Source organism: Strix aluco, chromosome 2 (genome assembly GCF_031877795.1).
Source record: "Strix aluco isolate bStrAlu1 chromosome 2, bStrAlu1.hap1, whole genome shotgun sequence".
Lineage (NCBI taxonomy): Eukaryota > Metazoa > Chordata > Aves > Strigiformes > Strigidae > Strix > Strix aluco.
Genome location: NC_133932.1, coordinates 125,989,655 through 126,004,308, shown reverse-complemented (window position 1 = coordinate 126,004,308; position 14,654 = coordinate 125,989,655). Strand labels below are relative to the sequence as shown.

General features: G+C 47.5%; 1 protein-coding gene across 5 annotated transcripts in view; it reads left to right on the top strand.

Moving 5' to 3' along the window:
• AMOTL1 (angiomotin like 1) overlaps positions 1 to 14,654 on the top strand; it is an 81,988-nt gene that overhangs the window by 42,687 nt on the left and 24,647 nt on the right. For all 5 annotated transcript variants that reach the window (XM_074816241.1, XM_074816237.1, XM_074816238.1 and 2 more), the window contains 3 exons: positions 5,533 to 5,815; positions 11,162 to 11,306; positions 12,381 to 12,470. In XM_074816241.1, coding sequence (XP_074672342.1) covers positions 5,533 to 5,815; positions 11,162 to 11,306; positions 12,381 to 12,470 — 518 coding nt within the window. The remainder of the gene's footprint in view (positions 1 to 5,532; positions 5,816 to 11,161; positions 11,307 to 12,380; positions 12,471 to 14,654) is intronic.

Here is a 14,654-nt window from a genome sequence, read left to right as displayed (position 1 = left end):
CTACAAATGTTGATTTGTTAGTATGAATCGCTGTGTTGATTTTATTGCATATACACTTGGCGATTTTGCAGTAGGCTTAGTCAGAATTAAATTGGACAGATCAAGCAAGTAAAAGGAAAGTCAGAAATGTGTTCATTATATTGAACAGACGTGCTTCGAGAAATGTAACGTCAGTTTTGTCAGTTTAGTTTCCAAGCTGGAAAATGCTTCGTAGAATCTCTCCTGTGGCCCTGGCTATTGAGACTCTGGTGCCTGGCTGCTGCTACAGGGTGTAAATCTTTAGTAGCTCAACAAGTGGTTTGTAGTTCAAGAAAATGGAGATCCCAGGGAGCTCTTCTCCCTCTGTAGTGTAAAGCTAGACAGACTAAAGAGCATGTGAAAAGGTTAAATTGATGGGAGCTTGAGATTTCCTAGAAGTATGGTGTCAGGAGTTCCTGCAACTGTTTAAAGGGTGTATCTATGACCAAAGAATGTACTACTTCATTGTGAAAAACTGCTGTATCTCCACTGGTTTAGATTCAGAGATATCTTTAATTATATTATTCTAAGCTATTCCTGTAAAGAATCATAGAATGGTTTGGGTTGGAAGGGACCTTTAAAGATCATCCAGTTCCAACCCCCCTGCCATGGGCAGGGACACCTTCCACTAGACCAGGTTGCTCAAAGCCCCGTCCAACCTGGCCTTGAACACTTCCAGGGAGGGGGCAGCCACAGCCTCTCTGGGCAACCTGTTCCAGTGCCTCACCACCCTCACAGTGAAGAATTTCTTCCTTATGTCCAATCTAAATCTACCCTCTTTCAGTTTAAAACTGTTACCCCTCGTCCTATCCCTACACTCCCTGATAAAGAGTGTCTCCCCATCTTTCCTGTAGCCCCCTTTAAGTACTGGAAGGCTGCTATAAGGTCTCCCTGGAGAAGTGAGAAAATCTGTACCTGTAGCAAATCTGTGTCTTTGTACTGGTGTAACTGTGTCCAGACAGCTGGGCTTTTACTTGCATAAAATCAGCTGTGGCCTTTGTTTTGGTAAAGACAAGCAAACTCACACACAGCTCAATTACTTGCTGTGGTAAAATATGCAAGTGCAGACTGGCTGTTGGCAGCACTGAGAAGGTGCCGTGTGCTTGGCTAGGTTTGCACATGCTTGTGAAGCACCTTTTGCATCAGGAGTGACATCAGTTGCTCCACTGCTCATGATGTTCTTTATTGTTGAGATTTTTAAGCAAAAAAATATTCCAGTCCCACAATGGGCATGGGGTCCCTTGTTGGGGTTTGCACACTGGGCCACCAAAAGAAAGGGGCACTGTAGGGATGGTGCGAGAGGTGTGCCCATGGCGTTGCGATTTGCCAAGCAACTTGACACAGGGCTCGCTGCGCTCACTGGCTTGCACGGCCCTGGATCGCAAGGTACTGCTAGGAGCTTGGTTTTGGTCTCAGGAAGGTAAAACAAGCCCCCCAGGTCAGTGTGACCCCCCGCCCCAGGGCATCCTGCTGTGAGGTCCCAGCAGCAGGCAGAAGTGGTGAGGCTGGAGAGGCAGTGAACTCCAAAGGGAGCTGAGCAGGGAGCAGCATCTTAACCCAGTGCCAGTGTCCAGGAGCTCTGGGGCTACTCAGAACCACCGATTTAAGGGGATTTCAGGGGAAGTCATGACTGCTTCCTTTTGCAGCCCTGGGCTTTGCTGAGCACCATCTGAAGGCTGCAGTGCAAATACACCAGCCAGAAAGTCAGCTTGGGAGTGGGGGTGCATGCTCCTTTCCTTTCTGATGACAAATGCAAGAGGGCAAGGCAGCCTAACATCCTGAATTAAAATGATACAGTCCCTGTTGGAATGTCCCCCATCCTGATAAGCAATGCTGAGCACCACAGCAAATTCCTGCAGTCAGCACAGAGGGAAGAGCTACAGTAGCATCTTCTCCTCTGGCAGAGTGGGATGGTTTTTGTCTCCAGCTAGTGTAGCCTTTGATGAGGGGTGTTTTTGTGTAGCTGCTGCAATTTCCTTTTTCCTGTTTCTCCGTGCTATCGCGTTTCTGCTGTGGTGTGTGCTGTGTGGGCACAGGGATGGATGAGTGGGGCCAACGCAGGCAGAACATTCACCAACCATGAGAGATAAAATTTTGCAATGTTTCTTTTGGGAGCTATGTCGAAACATAAGGAAAACAAAGGTGATTAGAGACAACCAACTTGGCTTCGCCAAGGGCAAATCAAGCCTGACTAATCTAGTGGCCTTCTACGATGGAGTGACTACATCAGTGGATAAAGAAAGACCTACGGATGTCATCTGGCTAGACTTCTGTAACACCTTTGATATGGTCCCTCACAACACCCTTGCCTCTAAATTGGAAAAATAGGGTTTGATGGATGGACTGTTAGATGGATAAGGACTTGGCTAGATAGCCATATCCAAAGAGTTAAAGTCAGTGTCTCAATGTCCCAGTGGAAACCAGTAATGAGTGGTGACCCTCAAGGGTCTTTACTGGGACCAGTACTGTTTCATATCTTCGTCAATGACATAGGCAGTGGGATCAAGTGCACCCTCAGCAAGTTTGCAGATGACACCAAGCTGTGTGGTGCAGTTGATTTGCTTGAGGGAAGGGATGCCGTTCAGAGGGACCTAGACAGACTTGAGGAGTGAGCCCATGCGACCCTCATGAAGTTCAACTGATATTGGCAATCCCCAGTATCAGTACAGGCTGGGGGATGAATGGATTTCAGCAGCCCTGCGGAGAAGGACTTGGAGATACTGATGGACGTGAAATTGGACATGCTTCAGCAGTGTGTGCTTGTAGCCCAAAAAGCCAATTGTATCCTGGGCTGCATCAAAAGAAGTGTGGCCAGCGGGTTGAGGGAGGTGATTCTCCCCCTCTGCTCCACTCTGGTGAGACCCCACGTGGAGTACTGTGTCCAGCTCTGGGGTCCCCAGCACAAGAGGACATGGACCTGTGGAACAGATCCAGAGGAGGGCCGCAGAGATGATCGGTGGGGAATGGAACACCTCTCCTATGAGCTGAGAGAGTTGGGGTTATTCAGCCTGGAGAAGAGAAGGCTCCGGGGAGACTTATAACGGCCTTCCAGTACTTCAGGGGAAATTACAAGAAAGTGCGAGAGACTTCTTACCAGAGTCTGTGGTGATAGGACAAGGGCCAACAGTTTTAAACTAAAGGACGGTAGATTTAGTTTGGATATATGGAATACATTTTTTTATGACAAGGGTGGTAAGACACTGAACAGGTTGCCCAGAGAAGCTGTGGCTGCCCCCTCCCTGGAAGTGTTCAAGGCCAGGTTGGACGGGGCTTTGAGCAACCTGGTCTAAGTGGAAGGTGTCCCTGCCCATGGCAGGGGGTTGGAACTAGAAGATTTTTAAGGTCCCTTCCAACCCAAACCATTCTATGATTCTAAGTGTTATGCAGCACCTCCCTTGACCTACTGTCCTTTGGAAAGTTTTATCCACTTTCAGTAGGCATTTACCTCCTAAGTCATTAGACTGCACCTCTGCCAGAGAAGTAAGGTGCCTGGGGCTGAGAGCAAATTCTCCTGGCCCTGGGAGCTGCCCAGGGGGAATAGCCCCTCTCCTATGCTGCCTCCATGGATGTTTAATTTACCAGGGGAGAGACAGCCTTAGGGAATGTCTATGCTGTGTGGGTAAAAGCCCTCTCCAGGCCAGGCCACTGGCTTTTCCAGTGCTGGCTGCACAAAGCTTGGCTGTGATCTTCTTCCCCAGGATGCTGAGCCTGGACCAGGGTCTGTGCTGCTGGGCAGGTGAGCAGTATGCTTGTGTTTGGGAACGGGCTCATCACTGGTCTTTGCTCTGTTTCAATACTTTTCTGTGCCATGGTGGATGCATTGTGCAAAGCACGAGAGCTGGAATGGGAGTGTGGTGTTGTGTGTGTGCTGTGTCTGGGGGGCTGCAGGGTCCCATTTACTTTCCCTCTAGTTTGGACAGAAGATATGACTGAATTGCTGGCTTTCCTCACTGTCATGTGGCTTGATGGGGACAAGCTTGTTAGAGCAGCCACTGCTCACTTTTAGGGCAGGGCTTTAAAATTGCCTTCGCTTTTCATCTTGTTCTGCTGCAGTTGAAGGCAGTGATGGGTTATTATCAGTAGAATTAAGCCAATGCTGAGAGCTTTTGAAAACTCCATTTTGAGAAGCCATGTAGGTGCTGAAGACAACAGTAATCATATTTATTATGTATTTATATAGCACAAAATTGTCTGTCTAAAAAATAGCATTCACAGATCTTTGAGGCCAAATGGGGTAAATACATCGGTTTGTTAGGTCTCCTGCCTCATGTAGGGTACAGAAATAAAGGCAACTATAGCTATAGCCAGCCTAACAGCTTGTGGTTAAGCTGAAATACAACTTTCAGAAGGTGCTTGATTGCGGACTTCAGGTGGGGTCCAGCAGTCAGCTTATTTTCCAAACAAACTGGGCTCTGACACAGATGTCCCACGTGGTCTGGGTTGAGTCTCTTAGACAAGCACGGTGTAGAAATTTCACAACTTTGGCATCTGGGCTGAGCAGTGGCTCAGCCTATGCACAGCGAGGCTCTGCGTGGGGCCGCTCACCCTGGCTGAGGCTGCGAGGCTGTCTGTGCAGTGGCTGGAGGGTTGGAGATGAGTCCAGTGCAGACAAGCTTTGAGCTGCTCCCTGCCCGAATTGCCCCCTTTTGAAACAGGGGCAGTCTCACTTCTTGAGCTCGCAGGGCTGAAAGCAGGACAGAAGTGAGGGACTCCTGTCTCACCTGGCCACCAGCGGCAGGGTTAACCTCACTGCTAAGATGTCCTCCTGGATTATCCTCCAGCCATTGCAAATTGTGACTCGGGTGGACTAAAGAGCCGCCTGCCATCAGAAAGCCCAGCCCAGAAGCAGGTCCACTGCCAGCTCGCTGCTTCTTATCCTTCCCCAACATGAGCCTGGTGGGTGATGGATGCCGTTGGTCAGGAAGTGACACAGTGAGGTCTCGCACTGGATGATGGCTTTTGTGGCTCGCCGTGATCGACCAGGGCTGTGCCTCCAGCAGCTCTGCAGCAGCCCTTCCCTTTACCGCTTGCTAAAGCCGCTCAGGGACGCTGCTTTGCTCACATCACTTCCTTTCGCCTCCCAATTCAGCCGATCAGCTGGTCTCACACCAGGCAGGGAGCGGTGTTCGAAGGGTGAGTAATGCATCCCTTGTGTTTCCTTCGAGCCCGTCGGCTTACACTTCTCAGCGGTGGGGTTTGTGGCAAGGGGGGGCAGGGGGAGGCTGGCTGGCTGCTGAAATATTAGCTGCGCACCTAGGCAAAAATGCTGGTTTTGAGTCAATGCTTCCTTTATCCATTCGTGCCAGAGGTATACATCACTGTCAAGAGCGGGCGAGGAGACAATTTACCCAGTCCCTGCTGTGATTGTTGGTATTTAGGAGTGACTAAGGACCAGAATCATGACCGTACAGTTATAACTCTATTAATAAACTGTGCAGTCATTAGGTGAAAGCTCCTGCATGCATTTCGAGGGCGCATGTCTCTAACACCTCCTCCATGTGTGCTTCCCCACAGCCGACAATGCCAGGCGCCCTTCCCGCCACCGCCGGCCCAGCAGCACAGCCCCATGTCCTCGCAGGCCACTGCTGCCGCCGGCCCTCTGCTCCCGGGCACCTTGCCCCCGCTGCCAGCCCCTGCCGCTGCCCAGACTCCACCACCGCCAGGCCAGCAGCTGACGCCCGACGCCTTTGCCATCGTCGAGCGGGCACAGCAGATGGTAGAGATGCTCTCCGAGGAGAACCACGTGCTGCGGCAGGAGCTGGAGGGGTACTATGAGAAGGCAGACAAGCTGCAGAAGGTACGTGGAGAGGTGGGGATGAGGCCTGAGTAGGGCAACCATCTTGGTTCTTCTGTGTTTGAGTCCCCCAAGGTGTTCTTCACAGTCATGTCACCACAATGGGGGTGCACCAGTGGCATCTCTTAACCACTGTCTCTCCATGGTGGTCTCCCTGAAGTGTAATCCTGTGCCCCATGGCCTGTGGGCTCCCCTGCCTTTAGGGTGGAATGGGGCAACCCATCACATGTCTCACTTGGGGACTTTCCCCTTCCATCCTTCTGTTCTGGCCTCACCGGAGCTTTCCGTGGAAGTCTCCCATGGGCAGAGTCTGCTCCTGGTGCAGCTGAGTTCTGCACCGTTTTCACAGGCAGCAGAGTTTCAGATGAGAAGAATTTGAAGAGCATGGCCACATCTGTCCTGAGCGGTCTTGTCCACCTCAATATGCTCATGTGGCACTCCGTGCTCTGTGGAAGTGTAACAGCCGTTGGTGGGGTTGCCCGTTATTTGGTAATGTGTTAACTTTGTTGTCTCGGAGGGTTTCAGTGACTGCTCTGTGGGTTGCTAAGAGCTGATGTTAGACACCCACCTTTGAACATGTTGGTTCAAAAAGCACTACCCTCTTACCTGAAAGAACCATTTGGTAAAGGTTTTGCTTAAAAACCCTTTTTGCGAAGGGATCCTACACCCTCTTTTCTCTGTGGCATCTTCAGTGAAGGGCGATGTCTTGCGCACTGCCTGAGGTGACAAGATGAAGAGCCAAATCAAACAAAGAAGTTGCTTAAAAATGAGAGTTCACTGAACGTGATGCAGAGATGCTCCCCAGATCTGCTGGCTTTGGGTCCCAGGGACCCAGACCAAATGATTTAGGATTATTTAGGATTCTACACTACTATTTCATTTATGTATTCCCACCGCTTATGCATAAATGGGCTTAGGCTGCAGGTCTTTTCTCTCTGAATTTAGGAGTCTAAATAGGAGCTCAGTTTTTTCTGTGCTGTGCGGGATCAGGGTGTTCTTGGAGACACCCCTCACAGGAGAAAAGGCAGCTCTGAGAGACCATGTCCCAGCCTCAGCTTTGGGAAAAATCTGTGACAATCTGTTCAAACAGGTTAGAAAAAAACCTGTTGTTTTGTAGTTGCTCTTGTCTTTTCAGCCTCCTCCTTGCAACGAGATGAGTTGAGCTTATTCACAGAATTTCCTAAACTTAGTTGAGAAATTTTTGCAGCAACATTAACTGAAGATTTTAATGCTGACTTCCCTGTGGCCTTCATGGGCAAAAAGAAATATTCCAGCTATTAATTTTACAAAAGCTGCATTGTTCGGTAAAAGGTATTTGAGTGTGATGCCCTAAAAATATTCTGATTTCCTTTTACACTCTTGGAAACGTCTCTCTCTTTATCTTGGATGCCCTGTGAGTCGATTGCATCAGACACCAACAGAAAGGTATTCAAGCATGGGCTGAAGTTTCACTTCAGTCAACAGAGCGTGGACTTGAGTCCCATTGACTTTGGGGGAATGTAAGCAGAGTACTAAAGTGAAACACATGCTCAAGTGCATACTTTCTTCAGGAAAATGTCCTGAACCAAAGCCTTAACACAGTATCCCTCCCATGCTGTTTTTAATGTGTTTGAACACAAGGACAGGGCAGGTCCTCCTCTGTTCCCACAGTTTCAGCTGAACATCACCTCTGAAAATGTGACAGTGAGTTAAATTACATACTTTGGGTGTGAGAACTCTTCCCTTTCCTTGGAAGTGGAAGGGTCACGAGGAGTACTGCTTGTTTGTCTGTGCGTAACAAGTTTATTCTAAGTAGAGCCACCCTCCCATCACTTCTATTCATTACAAAGTAGGAGAAGAAATTAGAGAAAATCAGCCTGACGTGGAGGGCTCCCTGGTGTTCATACAAACAGATCAGCCCTGAGGGTTGTCAAATTCCCAGTCCTGTCTGAACAGACTTTTTGCAGAGAGGTACAAGGTGGTGATTAATCCGTGCTGTTTGATGAGTTGTCTGGTTTTCTTACCTAAAAACAGTTGGTGGGGAAGGGGGTTGTACATGTGTTATTTTGAGCTTTTTTTGCAAAAGCAGAGCATTACTTTGTCTTATTTTTTTTGCTTTTTTTTTTTTGTTTGTTGGATGGTGTTACTTTGCTGAAGTTCAATTGCCAGGCTGGGCTGGCTCTTCCCCATGCTGTGTGTGTGGGTTGTTTGAGTGGGTTGACTCTAGGATCTACGAGACAGAGAAGGGACTGAACTGTTTTCTCCCCTCCATAGAAGAAGGCAAAGGAAATCGCAGAGCTGCTGAGAAACACTGACACAATTTATGGCTGTTCTTCTGTTCTTCTTTAATTTTGTTCAGTGCTGATGGAGTTTCTTGCTTTTCCTGCAGCAAGTCTTTGCCTCTGGGGCTAGAGGACACCTGTGTGGTGATGTGTTTTGGGAAATAACAGCAGATAACGGGAAGAGCAGAGTGCATGTGGTAACCAGCAGTGTTGGGTGGGACTCTTGGGCTGTGGAAACCCCCTGCCCTTTTGGCAAATCTGGTTTGCTGTGGTAGGAGCAATCTGGAGCAGGCACCTTCTCCTGCAGGTAGTGGCTCACCCAGAAGAGTGGAAGCGTGGGAACTGACAGGTGTCAAGGCATGTAACTGAGCACAGTGGTTGGGATCATGTAGTTAAGGATTCAGGAAAGTGCTTTAAAAATTATTTTTGCTAAGCCAAACCTTCCTTTCGAGGAGAGAGAAGCTCAATCTGCTTAAATGGTCAAAGAGAGCAATGTGAGGTAGTTTGGATATAGCCTCTAACTACTTATAGGAAGAGAAAACTTTTGTTAGTGGAGGTCACACTGATCTAAAGAAAAAGCTGTAGCTGAATCAAGTAGCTGAAACTATGCTGTTATTGGAGTAACTTATCAACATGTCATTTTGATTCTGGAAAATTCAGATGAAATAGATTTTTGATTGTAGATCATAGTCATAGAATAGAATAGACTATTTCAGTTGGAAGGGACCTACAAGAATCATCTAGTCCAACTGTCTGACCAATTCAGGGCTGGCCAAGCTAAAGCATGTTATTAAGGGCATTGTCCAAATGCCTCTTAAACACTGACGGGCCTGGGGCATCAGCCACCTCTCTGGAAAGCCTGTTCCAGTGTTTGACCACCCTCTCGGTAAAGAAATGCTTCTTAATGTCCAGTCTAAACCTCCCCTGGTGCAGCTTTGAACCATTCCCGTGCATCCTATCACTGGATACCAGGGAGAGGAGATCAGCACCTCCCTCTCCACTTCCCCTCCTCAGGAAGTTAGCCACTCCTCATAGGACATTCCTTCCAGCCCTTTCACCAGCTTTGTTGCCTTCCTCTGGATGCATTCAAGGACCTTCACATCCTTCTTAAATCGTGGAGCCCAGAACTGCACAGTGCTCTGGGTGATTTTCTCAAAAAAGTTTACACTTTTTTTTTGAGGCTTTGTACAAGCTTGCATTGCCATGCATATGAAGAAAAATAAAACTCTTTGACTTTTTTTGAACCACAGTATGGTTCGGTTTGAATTTCAAACAGGTTTGGATTTATGCAGCGTTCCTCTGAGCGTTCTGTCCTCATGGTGGGAACACACTAGGTGTCTGGCTGTGCATCAGCAAGGTGGAGAAGAAGGATCTGCTTTTCTAGATGTGGTTAGGGAAAATGTAGTGGGGCTTTCTGGAGCTCCTGCTTCAAGAAAACAAAACAGAAAGTCAGAATAACCTGAGTAAGTTTGTAGTTCCCCCAAGAAGGAGTGTCAGTGTGTGGGATATGACTGGCTCAACAGGTCGTCCTCTTCTTGGAGCTGTGGAGAATTGTCAGCTAAGAACTAATCTACATGTACTTTTTAATGTCATGCATGTGAGGGAGCAGCTTGTATGTGTTTGAAATACCTGCGAGCTGTTAAATCACCACCGGTGCAAGATAGGTGATGTGATACCCAGCAAGGTACTAACCCAAAACTCCTGGTGTCACGGGGGCCACTGTGGACTTTGCACATTGCCACTTGTTTCAGCTTTTGTGCCTGAGCAAGCTGAAAGCAGAAATCAGGGAAGGTAACCGGGTTTCCCCGTGATGGCTCTGCTGGGCTTTCCTTGGCGCATGGTTCAGAGGTGCCACATGCCCATGGGCCATATTCAGATAGAGTGGCCCCTGCATTGTTGTAAGTGCAGGTCCAGGCTGCTGGAGCCTGGCTGCAAGTTCCTATGCAGACAGCTGGGTGACAGCTCCAGCATCCCCGGAACTTTTTATTTTGCAAGTGCTGCAGCTGGTAAATGACACCTAAAGCTTAACAGGCCCTGGAGAGGGACCTATCTCCACAGCAAGGGGAGGTGGGCTTGCACCCTGGCTTCACAAATCACAAATCCGTCCCACCCACAATTCAAGAGGCTAAAAAAGCACCAGATTTAGAAAGGTATGCGGGAGGCTATATATATCTTGTGGTTTTCCAGCCTGTGCAAATTATCAAGCTTTTCTCCACAAACACAAGGGCCAGGCATGCAGGAGCAGATTCCCACATCAGCGTTGATCGTTCCTGCAACAACGATTTTAGCAAAGTTGTAACACTTAACACAACATCTGCCTATTAAAAGAGTTGGATGAGATTGACCTGAACAGCAAAACTCTGCTGGGGACTATCCTCCTTCCAGTCTTTTGGTCTTGGGTCTTAAGATGCAAGTTCACTGCTAAGGGCTTCCTCTGCATGCCCTGCTTGCAGTTTACCAGATTTCAAGATGAAGTTAAGAAGATTGAAAACCCCAGACAATTGGTTTGGTGTGTTATAGAGAATTTCCTCTTGTATAGAGCAGGCTTCAGTCAAGGATAGAAAGGAGTGGACCACAGTAGTTTAAAACTGACATGAGGTCAGAGCTGAGCCTAAAACACTTCTGGTGACACGCAGAGCTCAGACCTGTTTTGGATCAGGGATCTGGCAGAATAATAAATCTTGCCTCATACAACCCTTTCTAGGAAAGAATACAGCCAACACAAATACACTGTTTCCTTCATTTCTTCCCTTGGATGATGTTAAAGCAGCCACCTCAGTTGTAGAGTGAAGGCAACTGAGCAGTTACATCAAGTCCACCCTACCCCAAGGTTTTTGGGGAGCTGCCAGCAGGGTGTCAGGGGGTGTTATGGCATGGCAAGCTGCCCCACAGGGCATTTGTGGGGGTCCCCACTGCAGGAGCCTCCAGTACTGCCGCTGAGGAGATGGGTCATTGCAGAGCTGGTGGCTGGCATGACACTCAGCACGAGCATTGCCCCGACTCCTGCGCCCCGCTGAAACGTGCTGGGCAAACACTGGGACGGGACACATTCCTGCTGGGCTTTAACAGGAGCTCTCTCTCCTTTCAGTTTGAAATAGAGATTCAGAGGATTTCAGAAGCTTATGAGGGCTTGGTCAAGACCACCACTAAGAGGGAGTCTCTGGACAAAGCGATGAGAAACAAACTTGAAGGAGAAATTAGGAGACTTCATGACTTCAACAGGGATCTCCGTGGTATGTTATGTGCTTGTGTCATTTTTTTTTTCCCCAGTTGACGTGGTGTTTCACTTCTCACAAGCTCCAGAGCAGCAGGCTTTAGAGGAGTAGCTTCACATGTTTTAGATACATGTCTTGAGAAATCTGGCCCTGCTCATTGGCATAAGACAAAACTGCTGTCACCTCACCCCCCTGGTGAAAAGGAAACCTTCTGGCAAAATATGAGAGTCAGCTTCAGATGGTGCCTTTGCTTTTAGTACTTGCAAATATTGATTTGACAGCAAGGCCAACAGTCCCAAAGGCTCATCCAGCTCTAACAAGCTGAAGAGCAAGTTGCAACATAGAGCAGTGCTGTACAACCCATAAATCTCAGAGTTGAGTGCCTTCACAAACCAGTAGCAAGTATCAAAGGATATCTCTTTCTTGTATTGAGAACATAAAATTGAGCGTATATCCTTTTGAGAAAGCAAATCGAGGGTACGTTGGGTAGCTATTACCTGTCTAAGTTCCTGATGGGATACTTTGGTACCTCCTTGTGCTGTGAGATGCCTTCTGCAAGCTGGCTCATGCTTTTTGCAGTGGTGCAAGGGGGGTCGCATGGTCTTTTTGAAGGAGGGGGGCATCTGAAGGCCGGACCTTCCCAGGGGAAGCTGACCCTGGCTGCAGAAAACTGCTCCTTTCCCAGGGCATCACCAAAGATTGGTGTCACTGGGCTGGAGACTGCCTTCCCCAGGGCATCTCACTGCACTGGGGGCAGCACTCCACTGTGGGAAAGCAGCCGTCCCCTTGCAAAGCTGGGTAATTCAGACTGCAAATGCCTTGTGCATTTTGGACAGTGTGAGAGATGAAGTGCCTGGGCAGGTCAGCCATGAATGTCAGAGGCTCTTCCCCCAGTTTCTGTAAATCTGAATGACACAGTTTCATGGAAGAGGTCAAAGGCCTCATCTTTTATGTATGTGTCAGCCTCCATTTTAATGTCCTCCTTCAGAGAGTCTATTTATACTGCCCTGCTGGCATGCATCTTATTTTCTTGGTTGGCCTACAATTTTATATACATATATTTATACTTAAAGTATTTCCTGTTTTTTGCAGAACGACTGGAGACAGCCAATAGGCAGCTAGCCAGCAGAGACTTCGATGGGCATGAGGATAAGTCAACAGAGGGCCTTTATGTCACTCAGAGTGAGTACTGTGCTAATCTGTTTTGAAGGCGCATATATATATATGTGTGTACGCTCATATATATGTGCTGGAGTGGAGGTGAATACTTTGCTACTAATTGTTATTGTCTTTATGGCTTGGTTTTACTTAGCTAATTTGTCACACACTCTTATTTAAGCTGCAGACTGGATTGTTTAGGCTGATTTTTTTTTTTTTCTCTCTGAGCACCAGAACTAGACAGTGGGTAAATGTTAATGGTAACACAGCTTAGTTTATTTTTGATAAATATTTATCTGAAATTGTGAAGTATTGCTTGTGGGGATCAACTCTGGAGATGCATGCTTTTTAGAGAAGTCAGATTCTTCTCTTGGCTGGGATAAGCCTGGAGCAACTTCTGCTGACTTCTTGTTAGTGACAGGGGTGGACTAACAGGAGGCAGAGCAGAGCTGGACCCTCCTTTGTGCAAAGGATGGAAGAGACAATATTTTACAACTTCTACTGCTGTGAAAAACATCCATTCCTGTCAAGTTTTAGGCTCCTGTAATGACTGAGCACAGTGCTGCTGCATTTCCCTGCCCTGTGCTGACGGCTCCATGTGACCAGCCAAACCCAAACCCAAGCAACTGAGTGCTGCATGACAGCGCGTGGCTTCTTGTGTATCATGAACATCTCCAGCACGCTTTCAGAAGGGCTTGACCACCTGGGAGCTGTGCAGTACCTTGCAGGCTTAAATTCCATTGAAGCTAAATGCTGTGTAACCGATCCTTCTGTTTTATCTATTGCATCAAGAGCTTCCTTGGAAGATGAGTTTCAACTGCAAATCCTTGGGTGGAGGACTGGCCACCTCCATAAGCAGTGTGGCGTTTGATGCCACTCAGCATGCCTCGCTGCCAGCCTTGCAATGTCCACCAGCTGCTTTAAATGCAGGAGAGCCTTCTTCTAGCTCCCACCTGCAGTGACGATGTCAGCATGGCAACTTCACTGATAATTGAGCATGTGTGCACAAACCAGAAGAGAATCTAAAGATCTTTTCCATGACTCTGTTAGCTTTGCCATATTAGCAGATGCCACAAGGACGTGTAGATACTGTTGTGAATCCAAGGGGATGATCTGTTAAGAAAATAGCATTGCTATCTAAGTCTTGTCATTGGGAAGAGTTCAAATGGGGTAAGTTGCATAGTGCAAACTGCAGACTGGGGTCTGCTGTCTTTGTATAGAGACAGCCTGGCAGTGTTCCCATATACTGGTATCTACAAGGGGGAGTTAAATCCCCAGGACGGACTCAGTTTGAGTTATTTTCCAGTGCATAAACATGCTCTGTGCTTCTACTGACAAATATCTAGCAATAAAACTTTGCATTGTGCACTCAGCATATTACTGCTATCAATTCACAGCTTATGAACAAATATAGCTTTTTGGATCCTATCACATAAGATGGGCTGGATGCTTGGAGTGTCTCCTGGCTAGGCCAGAGAGCTAAATGTTACTAATGCAATGCAGAGTGCTTCCAAGAATAGAAAAATGGGCACATGTAAAGCAGGTCCTCTTCAGTCATGTTCTTTGGGCTGCTGGGGCACGCACAATAATGACCTCAATGTCAGGGTATCAGCCTAAAACACCCCTTTGAGAGCCCATAAAAGGTTTTGCTTGGACATCCTCTGTTGCTGCCTGCATTTATATGCTGATGTTTGTGAGTCTTCCCCAGGGGAGACCATGACCAGGATTGCACCTCACTGCCAACCTGGGGATTTTGCAAGTATGATCTGCATTCTCTTCACATCTTTTGATGGGATGCTCAGGTAGAAAACTTGAGAGAAGAAGGGGTGCAGCTTGTTTTAGCTGCCGTGTGTACACTTGTCTACTGAGACTGAAATAGTCATTTTTAGAAGAAGAGAAGAAATGGTGCCCATGTGCACTCCCATTAGCTGTGGCAATTTTGTCTTGAAACTTGCGTTTGTTTTTTTCCTGAGGGTGGTAGCTTATTAAGCCAGATTAGTAAATGCAAATCTTAGTTTTCATTAGGAAAACAAAAGCAGATTTCCAGTCCCTATGTTTATGGAAAACAGCCTGAAAACATGACCCTTAGCATCCCTAACCCAAGTTATATAAAAAGACTCCATCAGCACTTTCCTAAAATTTACTGTTTTTAGGTCAGTCTCATGATGAGGTGAAGGAGGAAAGATAAAACTTTTGAGGTTTTTTTAA